This window comes from Oryza glaberrima, chromosome 2, assembly GCF_000147395.1.
Source record: "Oryza glaberrima chromosome 2, OglaRS2, whole genome shotgun sequence".
In the NCBI taxonomy this organism is placed as follows: domain Eukaryota; kingdom Viridiplantae; phylum Streptophyta; class Magnoliopsida; order Poales; family Poaceae; genus Oryza; species Oryza glaberrima.
The window spans coordinates 4271807-4285309 of NC_068327.1; the positions used below are offsets into that span (position 1 = coordinate 4271807).

A 13503-nucleotide genomic window follows, 5' to 3' on the forward strand; every position below is an offset into this window, starting at 1 on the left:
TAAGTGCTTAAAAAAGGAATACAGGGTAGTTCAGTCACAAAATATCTGGAAATTCCGAGAAAATTTCCGGAAAGTTTCCGACCGATTCCTAGTTCCGACGGAAACTACCCTTATCATTTTCGATTCCGTTTCCGAGAAAATATTTCTGAATTCATTTTCATTTCCAAAAAAACTCCGAAAAATTTCAGACCGACAGATTCCCGGAAAGTTTTCGTAATGTTTTCACCCATACGCAGCAGCTCTCGCCGAGCTGAGTGCACTGCCGCCTTCGGCGCACAGTAGGGTCCAGCCCACGGCTTCGCTACCGTGCCCTCCACGCTGCCCACATTCACCACGGCGACGTATAACGTTGTCTTGCTTGCACAATTGCATTGTGTTGCTGGTTCATGAATCCTTTTCATGTGTGTGTTGGTTTCATGCTGCATTCTGATAGTAGTATTCTCAACAAAGAGCTAGCAGGGCATGCGGTCGGGGATGTCGGTGGCGACGACGCGGCAGCCGAGGGAGGAGAAGGCCTTGCAGTACTCGTAGCTGATGTCGCCTTTGGCGCAGCCGGCGATGAGCACCATTGTCATCCTCGTCATCTCCGGCGTCCAGTCGAGCGTTGATCGCCATATGGATTATTACACGCATCCTGCGCCACGAGCACGATGTGCATGCGGATATTGAGACCAGCGATATACTCCTCCACCCGGCCCTCGCACCCCGCCGGACAAGAGCTGACGGCCGTCTCGCCCGGAGTCACCAAGAACCAGAGAGGGGAGAGAAAAGATAAAGAGAAAAGAAAGAGATGGCTGACAGGTGGGCTGTTATTTTTTTTATTCTTTTTTTCTACTGACATGTGTGGGCCATGAGCGTTATGAAAGCTGAGGGACTCGATTCCTTCTGGTTTTCAAATGTTAGGGAGGTGTTATATCTGGTATTACGGTTAAGGGAATCGATGTGTTATACCCAGTATTGTGGTTGAGGGAGGCGATTTAATCAGGAGCAAGAGTTGAAGGACAAATTATAGACTTATTCCATGCCTTAAAACACGGGAGCCCTCGTTTGGGTGGGCCCCAGTTCCTTCCCATCCTGGAGTTGTCCTACATGCCCAGCCCAATACCCATGAAATTGAGGCCCAAATATACAGCCCAATGAAGCATGCAAAAAAAAAAAACGATTTTGCTATATATTTGTCGATAAATTTTCCCCCAAAAATTTGACAGATGTAATTATAGTACAATCGTAGTGTAATTACACTGTAACTTGCATGTAATTACACTGTAACTATAGTGTAACTTGTATGTAACTTTCAAAAATCTCTCCGTAACATGTTATTTCGGTAAAATGGAGGTCGTGGGAACGAATTCTTTTATATATGTGTGCTATGATTTGTTTTCTTCCTCACCAAAACAAATATTGTAATAGATCTTACGATTCAAAATTATGTGAAACTTACATATAAGTTACACTGTAGTTACATGCAAGTTACAGTGTAATTACATATAAGTTACAGTGTATTTACACTACGGTTGTACTATAATTATATCTGTCAATTTTTTAGGAGAAAATTTGTCGACAAATGTATAGGCAGTCAAAAAAAAATGTATAGGCAGTCAAAAAAAAAAAAGTTATCCCACATGCGCAGCGCGATGCAAGGCGTCCCAAAGAAAAAAGGAAAATAAAAGAAAATAATCGTGGTCGGCAGGATTCGAACCTGCGCGGGCAGAGCCCACATGATTTCTAGTCATGCCCGATAACCACTCCGGCACGACCACCTTGATGTTGACAGCCAACAAAATACCATACTTAAATTCTTCAAGTAAATCTTTTTTTTTAAAAAAAAAATAAATGGTATTCTCGTGTGTAGAAGAAACACATTACTGCACACGAGACGGTTGAGCAGTCAGTTTCCGGGAGCAATGTTGCATTTTCTCCTGCTGCCATTCAATTCTCCTGCACCCCACCAATCCAGCACGACAAACACACTCCCCCACGGATCCACCCACTACAAATATGGACATACTTCTGTCCAGATTCATTATACTCAAATATATTATATCCAATTCTAGATTTAATTTTCGAGACGAAGGGAGTACATCCTACCGAGTATTCTGCTTCTGCCTACTCCCCCCCCTCCGGGCGACTCGTCAACGACCAATCCCAAACTCTCCGGCCATCCAAATCTATGCACGTCAATACCACCACACTCTCTCTGTCTCTCTCTCACTATCATCTCACAACGACCACGCCACGGCATTTCTTGATTCAGCGGCGTTAGTTGAAAATTTTTAAGGCCCGAACAAATCTAACTATGTTAATTTCACTAGTTTCGATAACACATCTGGTTTCATTTCTATATGGAAAAAGTACGAATTACTCCCCTAAACTATCGCAGTCGACCGAATTACCCCTTGAACCTAAAAATCAGACATTGCTCACCCTAAACTTTCAATACCGGCCGAATTACCTCCTCCCTGACCCAATTCAGAGCGGTTTTGTCCTACGTAACATACGCATGGCAATCCAGTCAGTATTTTTTATTAAAAAAAATGGTGGGATCCACGTGCCATACTTTCTCATCTCTCTTTCTTTTCTTACCCTCTTCTTCCTATCTCTCTCTGTAGCGCTAGTCGTCGGGAGCAGCGACGCAGTGACCAGCGGTGGGCATGGCGGGGGCCTCCGCGTCCCGCCGCGCTGCCCATCACCCATCGTGCGTGCCGAACGCCTGCTGCCGGTCGACCCGAGCGAGAGAGAGGAAGAGTGAGAGAGAGAAGAGAGAGAGGAAGAGGAGTATGATAGGTGGGACCCACTTTTTTAATAAATAAAATGCTGACTGGATTGCCACGTGTAAGCCACGTAGGACAAAACCGCTCTGGATTGGGTCGAGGGGGTAATTCGTCCGGTATTAAAAGTTCAGGATGAGCAATATCTAGTTTTAGGGTTCAGGGGGTAATTCGGTCGACTGTGATAGTTTAGGGGGTAATTCATACTTTTTCTTTTCTAAATCTACCCAGTGGCTCTTGACCCAATCTTTCGAAATTCTTAAATTCTTTAGCTGGCATAAGCTAAAGAAGTTCTCACCTGCAAAGACAATAAGAGAAATCAACACCACCTATTACCATAATAGCCTATTATACCATAATTCGACACCACCTTATTCTAAAAATTAGTATCTGATGGAGAAAAGTCCTCTTTAGCCGAGCCAACACGTGGGCATCTTATATTCCTATCAAGCTCTCGGCCTAATTCATTAATTAATTCATAGCCTCGCATGACATTCACAAGTTCATTGTAGCATGGATTATTGATCTTCCAAAGAAGATGTACGATCTATGAAAAAAAAAATAGTGATGCCATATATATATATATGATGGCTAAACAAACTAGACCAACATATCTCATGTATAACTAAGTAAAAATAATAATGAGGGCTTCCACGATCAACGCTGATCATGACGGGGCTTCGGTCCGTAGCTACCGTTCTCATGATAGATCCGCCACTGATAATTTGCATGGTAAAAACACGAATATTAGAGAAGGACTTAATATTAAATAATTAGAATATGTGAGGTTCAAACGCAGGTCGTCTAGCCCATCGTCTTGTGGAGTTAGTCGAAAAACCCCCAGGTATTTCTCATAATTTGCATGGTTAGAAGACTATGAGCGTAGCAGGAGTACATACAACACATGACCGCGATGGTCACGTCGCTGATCGAGGAGATGTGTTGCCGAGATGTGGTGGTGTGGTCTGCAGCTGCTTGTCGTCGTGTCGTCGCTGGCAGGGGGCGGAGAAGCCATGGCCCCCAATTGGGACTTTGGGAGCATCATATGGCACTTTGCGATTTGCGACGAACGTCGGCGATGGATGATGGGGCGATCCAATTGGCCATGCTTGCGAGCAGATGGGTTGTTTCTCCGTGGAGTTGTAGTGGTGGCTTTCTTCCCTACTGCATCGGTGATCAATCATTGGGGAATGGAATAGTTGTTGGTGAGTAGCCACTGATTTGATGATGTCTCACTTGGGATGGGATCAGATGACAGGGCTCCATGTCCATCTCTCCGTAGATAGTACTTCCTCCGTCCCAAAATAAGTATAGCCATGGTTTTCCGCGTCCAACTTTTACCGTTCGTCTTATTTGAAAATTTTTTGAAAAAAATTAAAAATAAGTCACGAGTAAAGTATTATTCATGTTTTATCATCTTATAACAACAAAAATGCTAATTATAAAAAAATTTCAAGTAAAACGGACGATCAAAGTTGAGCGCGGAAACTTATGGCTGCACTTATTTTGGGACGGAGGTATTACAAGAGGACATAGTTCGGTATACTCCCTCCGTTTAAAAAAAAAACCCAAACTAGTTGAGATATCACCTAGTCCCATAAATCTGAATAGATGTTTACTCAGATTGGTTGGACTACATAATATCTCATCCTGAACTGGGCCTAGTTTTTTTTATGAAGGGAATAGATATGAGAGCTTCATCTAATTAATTGTGGCCTAGAAAATTTGAAACTTGTAATTTTTTTGAAAAAAATAAAACCATCTCAGGAAGCCATCGTTTGGCTGATTTTAAGCATAAGCGAAACGCCATATTTGCAAAAAAAAAATTTGTTAATAAAATTTTTATATACGTGTTCTTAGCGATCTAAAAGCAATGGCTAAAAAATAAACTTCGATGAAAAAAAACCTTAAGATCAACTTTAAATTTAAGATTGAAAATTTAAATTTTAGCTGATAAGTATAAACATGCATAAGTGAAAATATGAGGCCGTCAGTATGGATTAGGCCTGACGCTAGGAAGGGTATACACGTAACCTATATTCATACCCAATTTTTCCCATAACCATTTCATAATTCTTTTTAGACTGGTACCATTTCATAATTAGCTTTACCCATATCCATTTGCTATCTTTTCTATCTTCCATTTGCCATAGAACTCAAGCCTAATCTAGTTTCATCCATCATCCATCCATGGACCTGACAGTTGTCATCTATCTACCCATGTACTTACGTTGTTTTCAGGGGCAGTTGCCACATCAGCCCACAGTTGGTCGTCAGTTGGAGTGACATCATCCATCGCCACCAACAGCCGCGCGCGTCGTCGACGTGGATCGTCCCACCACCAACGCCCACCGCCTTCTTCTTGTTCGGAAAACACTTTTAATCACCTATGTAGACATCCAACCATTTGTTGCATGTCAACTAGATAGGTATGAAAAAAATTTAAAACATTTAACAAGATAGATTCATATGTAATATATCACCCTACAAACATGCAAGTTCAAATTCAATTTTTACAAGTTGTAACAAAAATAATAAATCAAACTCTGATTAGTATACGTATATTCCCAGTTAAATTTGTTATTTTGTTACAACTTATAAAAGTTGAATTTTAAGTTGTATGTTTATGTAGTGATATATTATATATCAATCTATCTTGTAAATTTATTGAAATGTTTTCATGATCATTTAGTTGATATGTACTTAAGTGTGGACATCCCCTGAGTGTTTAGAATCCACCTTCCTCCTCCTTCTTCTTCACCTCTCCACCGCGCGCGCGCTCTCTCTGTCTTGCGGGCAATGGCGTCGTCGCCCGCCATTGGCGCGCGCGAGAAGAAGCTCGTCAGGATATCGGATTTCCTACTCCTCCACGACGACAGCGACGGTGCAGGCGGCGCCGACCACGAGCTGCTGCTGCGGCGGCGTCGTCGTCGTCGTCGTCAGGAGGATGAGGAGGAGGAGGTTGTGGCGGCGGCGGCGGCGCAGGTGGCCTCGCCTCGTTCGCCGGGGACGCCGCGGCTGCGGATCCCGGGCTTCACGTGCGCGCGCTTACGGTTCGTGAGTTTCCGCGGCGGGAGGGGAGGACGTCGCGACGGCGGCCGGAAGGAGGAGCTCGCCGCCGAGAAGAGCGAGGCCGCGTCGTCGTCGGCGGATGAGGCTTCAGGTTGGTGTGCACGCTCGTGTCGTGGTTGTGTTCTTGGAGTTTTGACGGGGTATTGATGCGACGTACGGCGGCCATTGCAGGACGCGAGGTGGCGGCGGGGAGCGGCAGCGGCAGCGGCGCGTCGTCGTCGGCGGCGACGGCGACGACGACGGAGGCGGCCGCCGGGTTGGGGCTCAGCCTGCTGTTCCTCCTGGCAAGAACGTCCGCCGAGCTCAACAAGATGGCCGAGGTGCGCGCGCAGATGGAGGCGCTCCTCAGCGAGATGAGAGACGAAGCTGCCATCTGCAAGCGCAACATCGCCGCCGCCGCGCGCCGCGAGCTTCGCACCACGTCGTCGTCGTCGTCGTCGATCTCGACTCGTCTCGCTTCGGGATATTCGTCGAACACCTCTAGCGCCGGCCGTGCGGCTTCCTCGCCGGCGGCCAACGGCGAGGTCGAGATCAAGAAGCCGCTGCAGGAAGAGGAGTGGTCGGACGACGGCGAGTTCATCGAGCTGGAGGGAGGGTTCGGCTTCGTCGCCGGCGGCGACGAGGAAGACGGCGGCAGCGGCGGCGGCGGGGTGTCCGGCGTGGAGCTGGAGAGGAGGCTGCGCGAGGTGCAGCACGAGAGGGACAGGGAGCGGGTGGCGGAGCTGGAGTCGGCGCTGCGGCGGGCGGAGCGGAGGCTGATGGAGAAGGAGATGGAGGCGCGGCTGTGGAAGGACACGGCGGAGCTCGCGCTGCAGCGGCCGCCGCCGCCGCCGCTCGCCGGCGGCCGGCAGTGACCAGGCCACTTGTATGTAGTAGTGACAGTGAGCAGTGTGTTGCTTAACTCTGTTTTGTCAGTGATAACCTTGTAGTATGGTACTCGTAAAACTGAGCAGTAGTAGTAGCGTTAGTAGGAACTGTACGGTAACATATACTGATTATATCTTGTGTAAGCAAAATAATGGAGGGGATTATTATATTTAAGTCACATCTAATGCTAAAAAATTTGAGTCGAATTTGTTCTTAGTTGGATCCATACTAAGATTCGTGCTCCGATTATGTGTGGTGGTAGCGACGACGCTGACACTATATTACAGGTTAGTTTTTAGGCGAGGGTTAAAATAGTTTAGGAGTTGAGGGATGAGGAAGAGGGTGGTTTCTCTTAAATTAGACCGAGTTTAGTTTCAAACTGTTTTTTCAAACTTTTAACTTTTCCTTCATATCAAAACTTTCCTACACACACAAACTTTCAACTTTTCCATCACATCGTTTCAATTTCAACCAAGCTTCTGATTTTAGTGTGACCTAAACACACCCTTAGACTGATAGCCAGGGAGACAATAGATCCTTAGTGGATGACATTGACAGGCATGGCAGGCGCGTCAGAACCGTAGGGTTAAATAAAGACGGTGAGCGAGGTTAGAGTTGAGGCCGTCAAAGCTAAAATGGTTAGAAGGTGGAGGGTGATGGTGGTAACTTGGCGACGAGAACCGCCATAGACAAGAAAATAATGGTCGTGTAGGGGAACCTCGCCGCAGTTCGGAGGAGGAGAGGAGGTGTGGATGGGAAAGGGAAGGGGGCAAATTCCAATAGAACAAGTCTCACACCAACGAGGCAGATAACGCACCATGCTTGTTAGAAATCAAGTGGCGCATGCATTGTGGGACAGAAAAGAAGAGGGGAAATGTTACTGTAGCTGTTCAAATTTGCGCAATTTATATATGCTGGGAAAAACTAACTTTAAGTTTGAATGGCGTACTGAGGAATGGATAGTCTCAATAATTAGTATGCATATTAATAGGAGTTAGGAGTAATATCTACAGAATCCCTTTTGTTTGTATACTCTAAATTCGTGCACATGCCCTACTGGCATGCTCATTTAATTCCAATTAAATATATATATATATAATATTAGGAATAATTTTAGGAAGATAGCCCACTTGTCTTCTTGGCAATCATAAGGGCATTAATAAGGGGTCAAAGTTTGGTTGAGGTAAGATTAAACAAAAATTAAATGAATTGCACTGCAATTTTGAACTTGAGAATTAGCTACAGGAGTACATTTTAGGATGGGAGTAGTAGCTATTTGTTCTATGGTGCATTTGCTTGGGGGAGTTGAGGGCATGCGAGTTTAAAGGGATAAAGTTATTATTTTGTTACTTAGTTTTAGAGAAGAGTAAATTGCATTAGCGGTACATGAACATGTCAAGTAGGTGGAATTTAGTGTATCAACTTGTAAAATACTCATTTTGATGTATGAACTTGTCTGATACAGTAAACTAAGGCTAAAATGGCACGGTAAGACCCATTTTTATATGGTGAACATTATAAATTATAAATTAGTAGATGATGTGCGTGCTTACAGTACGTAGGTTATATTTGTAAACTTAGTTTCCACTTTATCTTTCTTTGTTTCTTTCCCTTACATCATTACTTGGTTTTTTTATGCAATCATTACACCTTATTATATGTTTATCCTTGTTAGACACATGTTTACAGTGAGTTTAAATCAACAAAATTAATCTTGCCATGTGATTTTTGATGTTCTTCACACACACCAAACAAGTTTGTGCATCAAAACGAGCATTTTACAAGTTCATGCATGCAATTTACTCTTTTGAGAATTAAGGAGAGAGCCTCCTACTCCCTTAATACTTATCGTAGTGAACAATGCTATTGTTAAATTTTAAAAACTTTATCTATAATGGATTTGCTGGCTCAGTTTTCAAAGATGCTCATAGGGGTAGGGTTTACGTACGTGCGTTCATAGAGATGAATGTGCGTGCGTTGTGAGTGTCTGCGTTGTACTGTGTAATTTAAAAAAAATAACATCTAAACTATTTATCTTAAAATTATAAAAACTAGTATTAAAATTAATTCAATAAAATCATATATTTATTATTTTTTATATGTTGTAATAAAAAATGGTCAAAATAATTTTTGAAGACCAACTTCTTATCTAAACCGATAAGTATTATCAACTCGGAAGGAACACTTTTTAATATCTAGACAATGGGTGAGAGGTGAGAGGGAATGCCCTCGATACATCTTACAAATCTCAGTTCTTACTTGAAATCTATTACGTAGAACTCTCAATAATTACCAATACTTCAGTCAAACTAGAGGATGGGACTTAAAAAAAAATCAAACTCATATCAATTTTACCACCGGTAATTTCTCTAGACTCCTAATATTCTCATCCAAAGTCGATACTCCGTTTAGGTTTGTTTGGCAAATGGGATAAGAAAATAGTATCTCCTGATATTTTCATCTAAAATCATAGCCATCTATTCTTCACACCTCATTCAATCCTAGCCATTCATCCACTTTCTTTTTTTTTTCTGATCCCACATCTTATAATCCATTTGTCAAACGTACCCTCTGTTCGAAAATGCAAAAACTAGCCGAGATTTGAGAAAAAAAAACAAGTAAAGAAGTTATGTAATACTCCTTCCGTTATATATTATAAGTCATTTAATTTTTTTCTAGCCAAACTTTCAGTTTCATATTATAAGTCATTTATTTTTTTTCTAGTCAAACTTTGTTAAGTTTGACCAAAATTATAGAAAAAAAATCAACATCATCTAAAATATGAAATTAGTTTTATAAAATCTAACATTGCATATAGTTTGATAATATATTTGTTTTGTGTTGAAAATGCTACAGTATTTGTCTACAAGTTTGTTCAAACTTAAAACTTTTTGATAAGAATAAAAATTCAAATGAGTAATAATATGAAACGGAGAGAATATCGTATATTTCGAGACGAAGAGAATATATTTTTATTTTGAGGAGGGGAAAATCTGATGCCAGGCCGGCCCAACAGAGGAGAGGTTCTGCTTCTCCCTTTACTTGATGCCTTGATTCCTCCCTTTCTTTTCATCTTCTCCTCCTCCTCTTGGCTTTCCTTTCTTCCGATCCAAGCTACTCTCTCTCTCCTCTCCTCCCCTACCCTCACCAAGCGAGCCTTCTAGAGAGAGAGAGCTTCCCCCGGGGGGATCGAGCTCGCCGGAGGACTCCACCCGCCGCGCCTCGGCTGCCGGGAGATCCCCCCGCCCGCCCGCCCGCCCGCCCGCCGGTCCGTCCAACGGTAAGTCTCGCCTTCTTCGCTCCTCCCTGATTTCTCACCGGCGATCGATCGATCGATCGATCCCCCGCGCGCGCTCGAGCCGTCGCCGGAGCCTGGGTGGGTCGGGAATCGCGGCGGCGTACGGAGTGAGAGATGGTGTGGTGTGGTAGGGTAGGGTGGATGGAGCACGGCTCGTCGTTGAATTAGGGGGGAGGAGAAAAAAAGGGAGGGATTTTTATGCGTTTTTTTGGTGAGGGGGAAATCGGCTGCTGTCTCGTGCGAGATGTGCTGCTATAAGTGGCAAATGTCAAGTGCCGGATTTTCGTTTTGCGTTTTGCCCTGGTTGGGGTTGGGTTACTCATCCCTCTACTGAATTGGCATGTACTACTATTTCAAGCTAATTTGCTTGTTAGAACTATATATGTTCAGATACCTTTTTTGTGGCTGCACAGTGTGTGTGAGTTTTTTTTATCTTAAAAACTGTCATTAGAAGGCATCATGACACAACAGATAAGAGAAGTGCATTGCCAATGCTGCAAACGGGATTGCGGCAACGCAAGCTTGCAGTGTTGCCTGTGGCTAATCTTGATGATGCTGATGATGGTGATAGTGTCTAACATAAGTTCTGAACTTTTCTTGTGTATTGACAAAACCATCACCGGCTTGCATGTAATTCATCTTCCATCTGTGATAGTTTTGTACTCCCTAGTTTTCTTCACCATGCTAATTTCAATATTCTTGTTTCTGCTATGCTAGGAATTGAAAGGAGGTAGCCTTCTTGTCAGCTAGTATGGTAAGTTCTCTAGCAGAAAATTGATTTTACTACAGCTTCCCAGTTTATCTGCCGCACCAAGTTAACTTGTGGATTCGGAGGATCTCTTTCTTGCAATCCTTTGTTTCTACCCAAAGTTTGATGTTCTAATATATCTGTAATAAATAGTATTTCGAAGGCTATGGCTACCGTGGAAGTACCTTCGAGCAGACATATCGCTGCTACCCTGCGTCTTTCATTGACAAGGTTTGTCTACTGTCTTCAGATAGGCTCCATTTACTCATGCCACTGGTATAATGTTAGGGTGGTAAATCAGGTTGTTTCTAGCTTTCTTTTTCTAATCTAAAGTATCAACATAACATACTGATGCTATATTGATATGTAAACATTTCCTCTTTTCCTGTCCTTATTGCTTTGTGGCGTTGTTTTTGCCTCTAGCATAATATGTTGACATCCTTTGAACTGCTTAAGTAGAATCTACTTCCTCCGATTCATATTGTAAGACTTTCTAGCATTGCCCATATTCATATATATGTTAATGAATCTAGAAATATATGTGTGCCTGGATTCATTAACATCTATATGAATGTGGGTAATGCTAGAAAGTCTTATAACCTCAAACGGAGGGAGTAGCAGTTAATACTTCTAGGAAATTTCTTCTAAAAAAAGTTAGAGGAAACAATCACATTTCAAGATAAAGCATCTAGTTTTTCATTCCTGGATATTTCTTCTAAAATATCTTCTTTTTTTTTTTACCCTTTGCAGCCTCAGCTTGAAACTGGTGACAAAAGTATGCTCTCTGTTCATTGATTCATCATCTGTTAAGTTGATTTTGGAAATTGAACTAAGTATTACTTTATTTTCTTTTCAGTTATTATGCCACCTTCTGCTCTGGATCGTCTAGGTAAGTTTAGTTGTGTTAGATAATCTCTTTCTTCTTGGAAACGCATGATGATGATTCATCTCGTCTGCTCTCACAAGCTTTCCATGCTCTATTTTCTGGTAACTTCTCTAATCTATTCTATCACTATGCAGCATCTCTGCATATTGAATATCCTATGCTATTTGAAGTTCACAACGCGGCAGCAGAACGGACTTCACACTGTGGTGTCCTGGAGTTCATTGCAGAAGAAGGCATGATCTACATGCCATATTGGGTATGGACATGTTTAGAATAACGTTGCAATTACTTTTATGCGATTCCACCAAAGCTAACTCTATTACTCATCAGATGATGCAAAATCTTCTTCTAACAGAGGGGGATATGGTGTTCATAAAAAATGCCAATCTCCCTAAAGGAACATATGTGAAGCTGCAGCCTCACACAACAGACTTCTTAGACATTTCAAACCCAAAAGCAATGTTAGTATTGTTTGGTAAATTATTTAATATTGTTTGGTAAATTATTTTCTGTTCTTTTCTTTTGCTATCACTTCATGTCTTCATATACTATTGTGTTGTGATTGGATCTTATGGTTTGACTAATGAGATCCCTGAAGAACAGTAACAAGCCATTTATGCCATTCTTGCAGCTTGGAGAAAACATTGCGGAATTACTCTTGTCTAACCACTGGTGACAGCATTATGGTAGCATATAATAACAAGAAATACTACATTGATATAGTGGAAACAAAGCCTTCCAATGCTATCAGTATTATTGAGACCGACTGTGAAGTCGACTTTGCTCCACCACTTGACTATAAAGAACCTGAGCGACAAAAAGCTGCTGTTCCTCCAAGTACAGCGCCTACTGCTGGTAGATTTCTCTTTATGCCCCGTTATTGATCTTGATCTCTTCCCTCAGATTCTCTTGCTGTTCATTACTTTAAGATTTATTCGTTTTGCAGAAGAGGCAGCTGAAGAAGAACCAAAGTTCATCCCCTTTACTGGACCTGGGAGGCGTCTGGATGGGAAGGCTCCTAAAGATAAGGATGTATCAGCTTCATTCCCTGCAAAACGGCAAGCTAATGCAACAAACAGCGTGCAGCCCTCAACAGCCTCCACATCACAGAGCAGTTCATCTCGTAAAACCACGGGAAAGCTTGTTTTTGGCCCTGGTGGGAACCGCACATCTAAGGAAACAGAGAAGGTTGGTATTTTTGCAATTTATGCACCTATTGGCAGCTGTCTGGAAAACGAGTGCTAGTTTTGGAGCTACTTGAGATGCAAGAACCTCTAGTGACCAATGTTAGCTAAAACAGCTCTGTCGATTAGAGAAGGCATAATAAGTTATTGCTTCGATGTGTTTGACACACTTTTTTTTACCATAATTTGTTTTATTTTCAATGTAGGTGCCTGAAAAGGAACCGAAGGAGGATCCCAAGAAAGATGAACCGAAATTCTCAGCTTTTACAGGAAGGAAATACTCATTGAAGGGCTGATAGCCAGATAGTGTATTATCACTTATCAGTATTTCCAGAGACAGACATGATTATGGAGACGGAGTTTGATTGTTTAGTTACCTCTGATTCCTTGAAGCCTCTTTTGGTTGGACCAGTGGCATCTTTGAATGTTTAATTTCTGTCTTAACTATGAATCATCCTCGTGCCAGCAACGGAGAGGCAACTGATGTATAAAAAGATCTATTCATGCCTGTTTATGGATTTGTACTGAGCTTGTCTGTACATATGTACTGTTCCCCCCATTTACTTATACGTTTACCTGGTGTGTGGCGGTAAAAGTTGTGGATGCATGCTGCATAGATTCGCACGTTTTTGCGGCTTTCTCTCACTCACTGGGAAGGTTGATTCTCTATTTTTTTTTTC

General features: G+C 42.5%; 2 protein-coding genes and 1 non-coding gene across 4 annotated transcripts; 2 read left to right on the forward strand and 1 right to left on the reverse strand.

The window, feature by feature from the left end:
- Positions 1–1678: 1678 nt before the first annotated feature.
- Positions 1679–1760, reverse strand: TRNAS-AGA (transfer RNA serine (anticodon AGA)). Its single transcript has one exon. It is a non-coding gene; the product is annotated as a tRNA-Ser (tRNA).
- Positions 1761–5519: 3759 nt separating this feature from the next.
- On the forward strand, positions 5520–6898 carry LOC127764133 (protein POLAR LOCALIZATION DURING ASYMMETRIC DIVISION AND REDISTRIBUTION-like). The gene is made up of 2 exons (XM_052288962.1): positions 5520–5931; positions 6012–6898. The coding sequence occupies exons 1-2, from the start codon at positions 5568–5570 to the stop codon at positions 6692–6694; spliced, it is 1047 nt and encodes a 348-aa protein (XP_052144922.1). The 5' UTR covers positions 5520–5567; the 3' UTR covers positions 6695–6898.
- Positions 6899–9790: 2892 nt separating this feature from the next.
- On the forward strand, positions 9791–13362 carry LOC127764539 (uncharacterized). 2 transcript variants are annotated; one of them, XM_052289429.1, is made up of 10 exons: positions 9791–9987; positions 10723–10759; positions 10907–10984; positions 11504–11528; positions 11610–11642; positions 11774–11895; positions 11970–12100; positions 12271–12494; positions 12586–12827; positions 13030–13362. In XM_052289429.1, the coding sequence occupies exons 2-10, from the start codon at positions 10757–10759 to the stop codon at positions 13117–13119; spliced, it is 948 nt and encodes a 315-aa protein (XP_052145389.1). In that variant the 5' UTR covers positions 9791–9987; positions 10723–10756; the 3' UTR covers positions 13120–13362. The 2 variants fall into 2 exon arrangements, with proteins under 2 accessions (XP_052145389.1, XP_052145391.1); XM_052289431.1 differs by lacking the exon at positions 9791–9987 and adding an exon at positions 10163–10635.
- Positions 13363–13503: the final 141 nt, after the last annotated feature.

Bases quoted from the DNA above. Each gene is read 5' to 3' on its own strand.
- LOC127764539 (XM_052289429.1), top strand. The intron at 11,896-11,969 runs GTATGGACATGT...ATTACTCATCAG, and splicing joins TGATCTACATGCCATATTGG to ATGATGCAAAATCTTCTTCT. The intron at 12,828-13,029 runs GTTGGTATTTTT...TTTTCAATGTAG, and splicing joins CATCTAAGGAAACAGAGAAG to GTGCCTGAAAAGGAACCGAA.
- LOC127764133 (XM_052288962.1), top strand. From the start codon at position 5,568: ATGGCGTCGTCGCCCGCCATTGGCGCGCGCGAGAAGAAGCTCGTCAGG. The intron at 5,932-6,011 runs GTTGGTGTGCAC...CGGCCATTGCAG, and splicing joins GTCGGCGGATGAGGCTTCAG to GACGCGAGGTGGCGGCGGGG.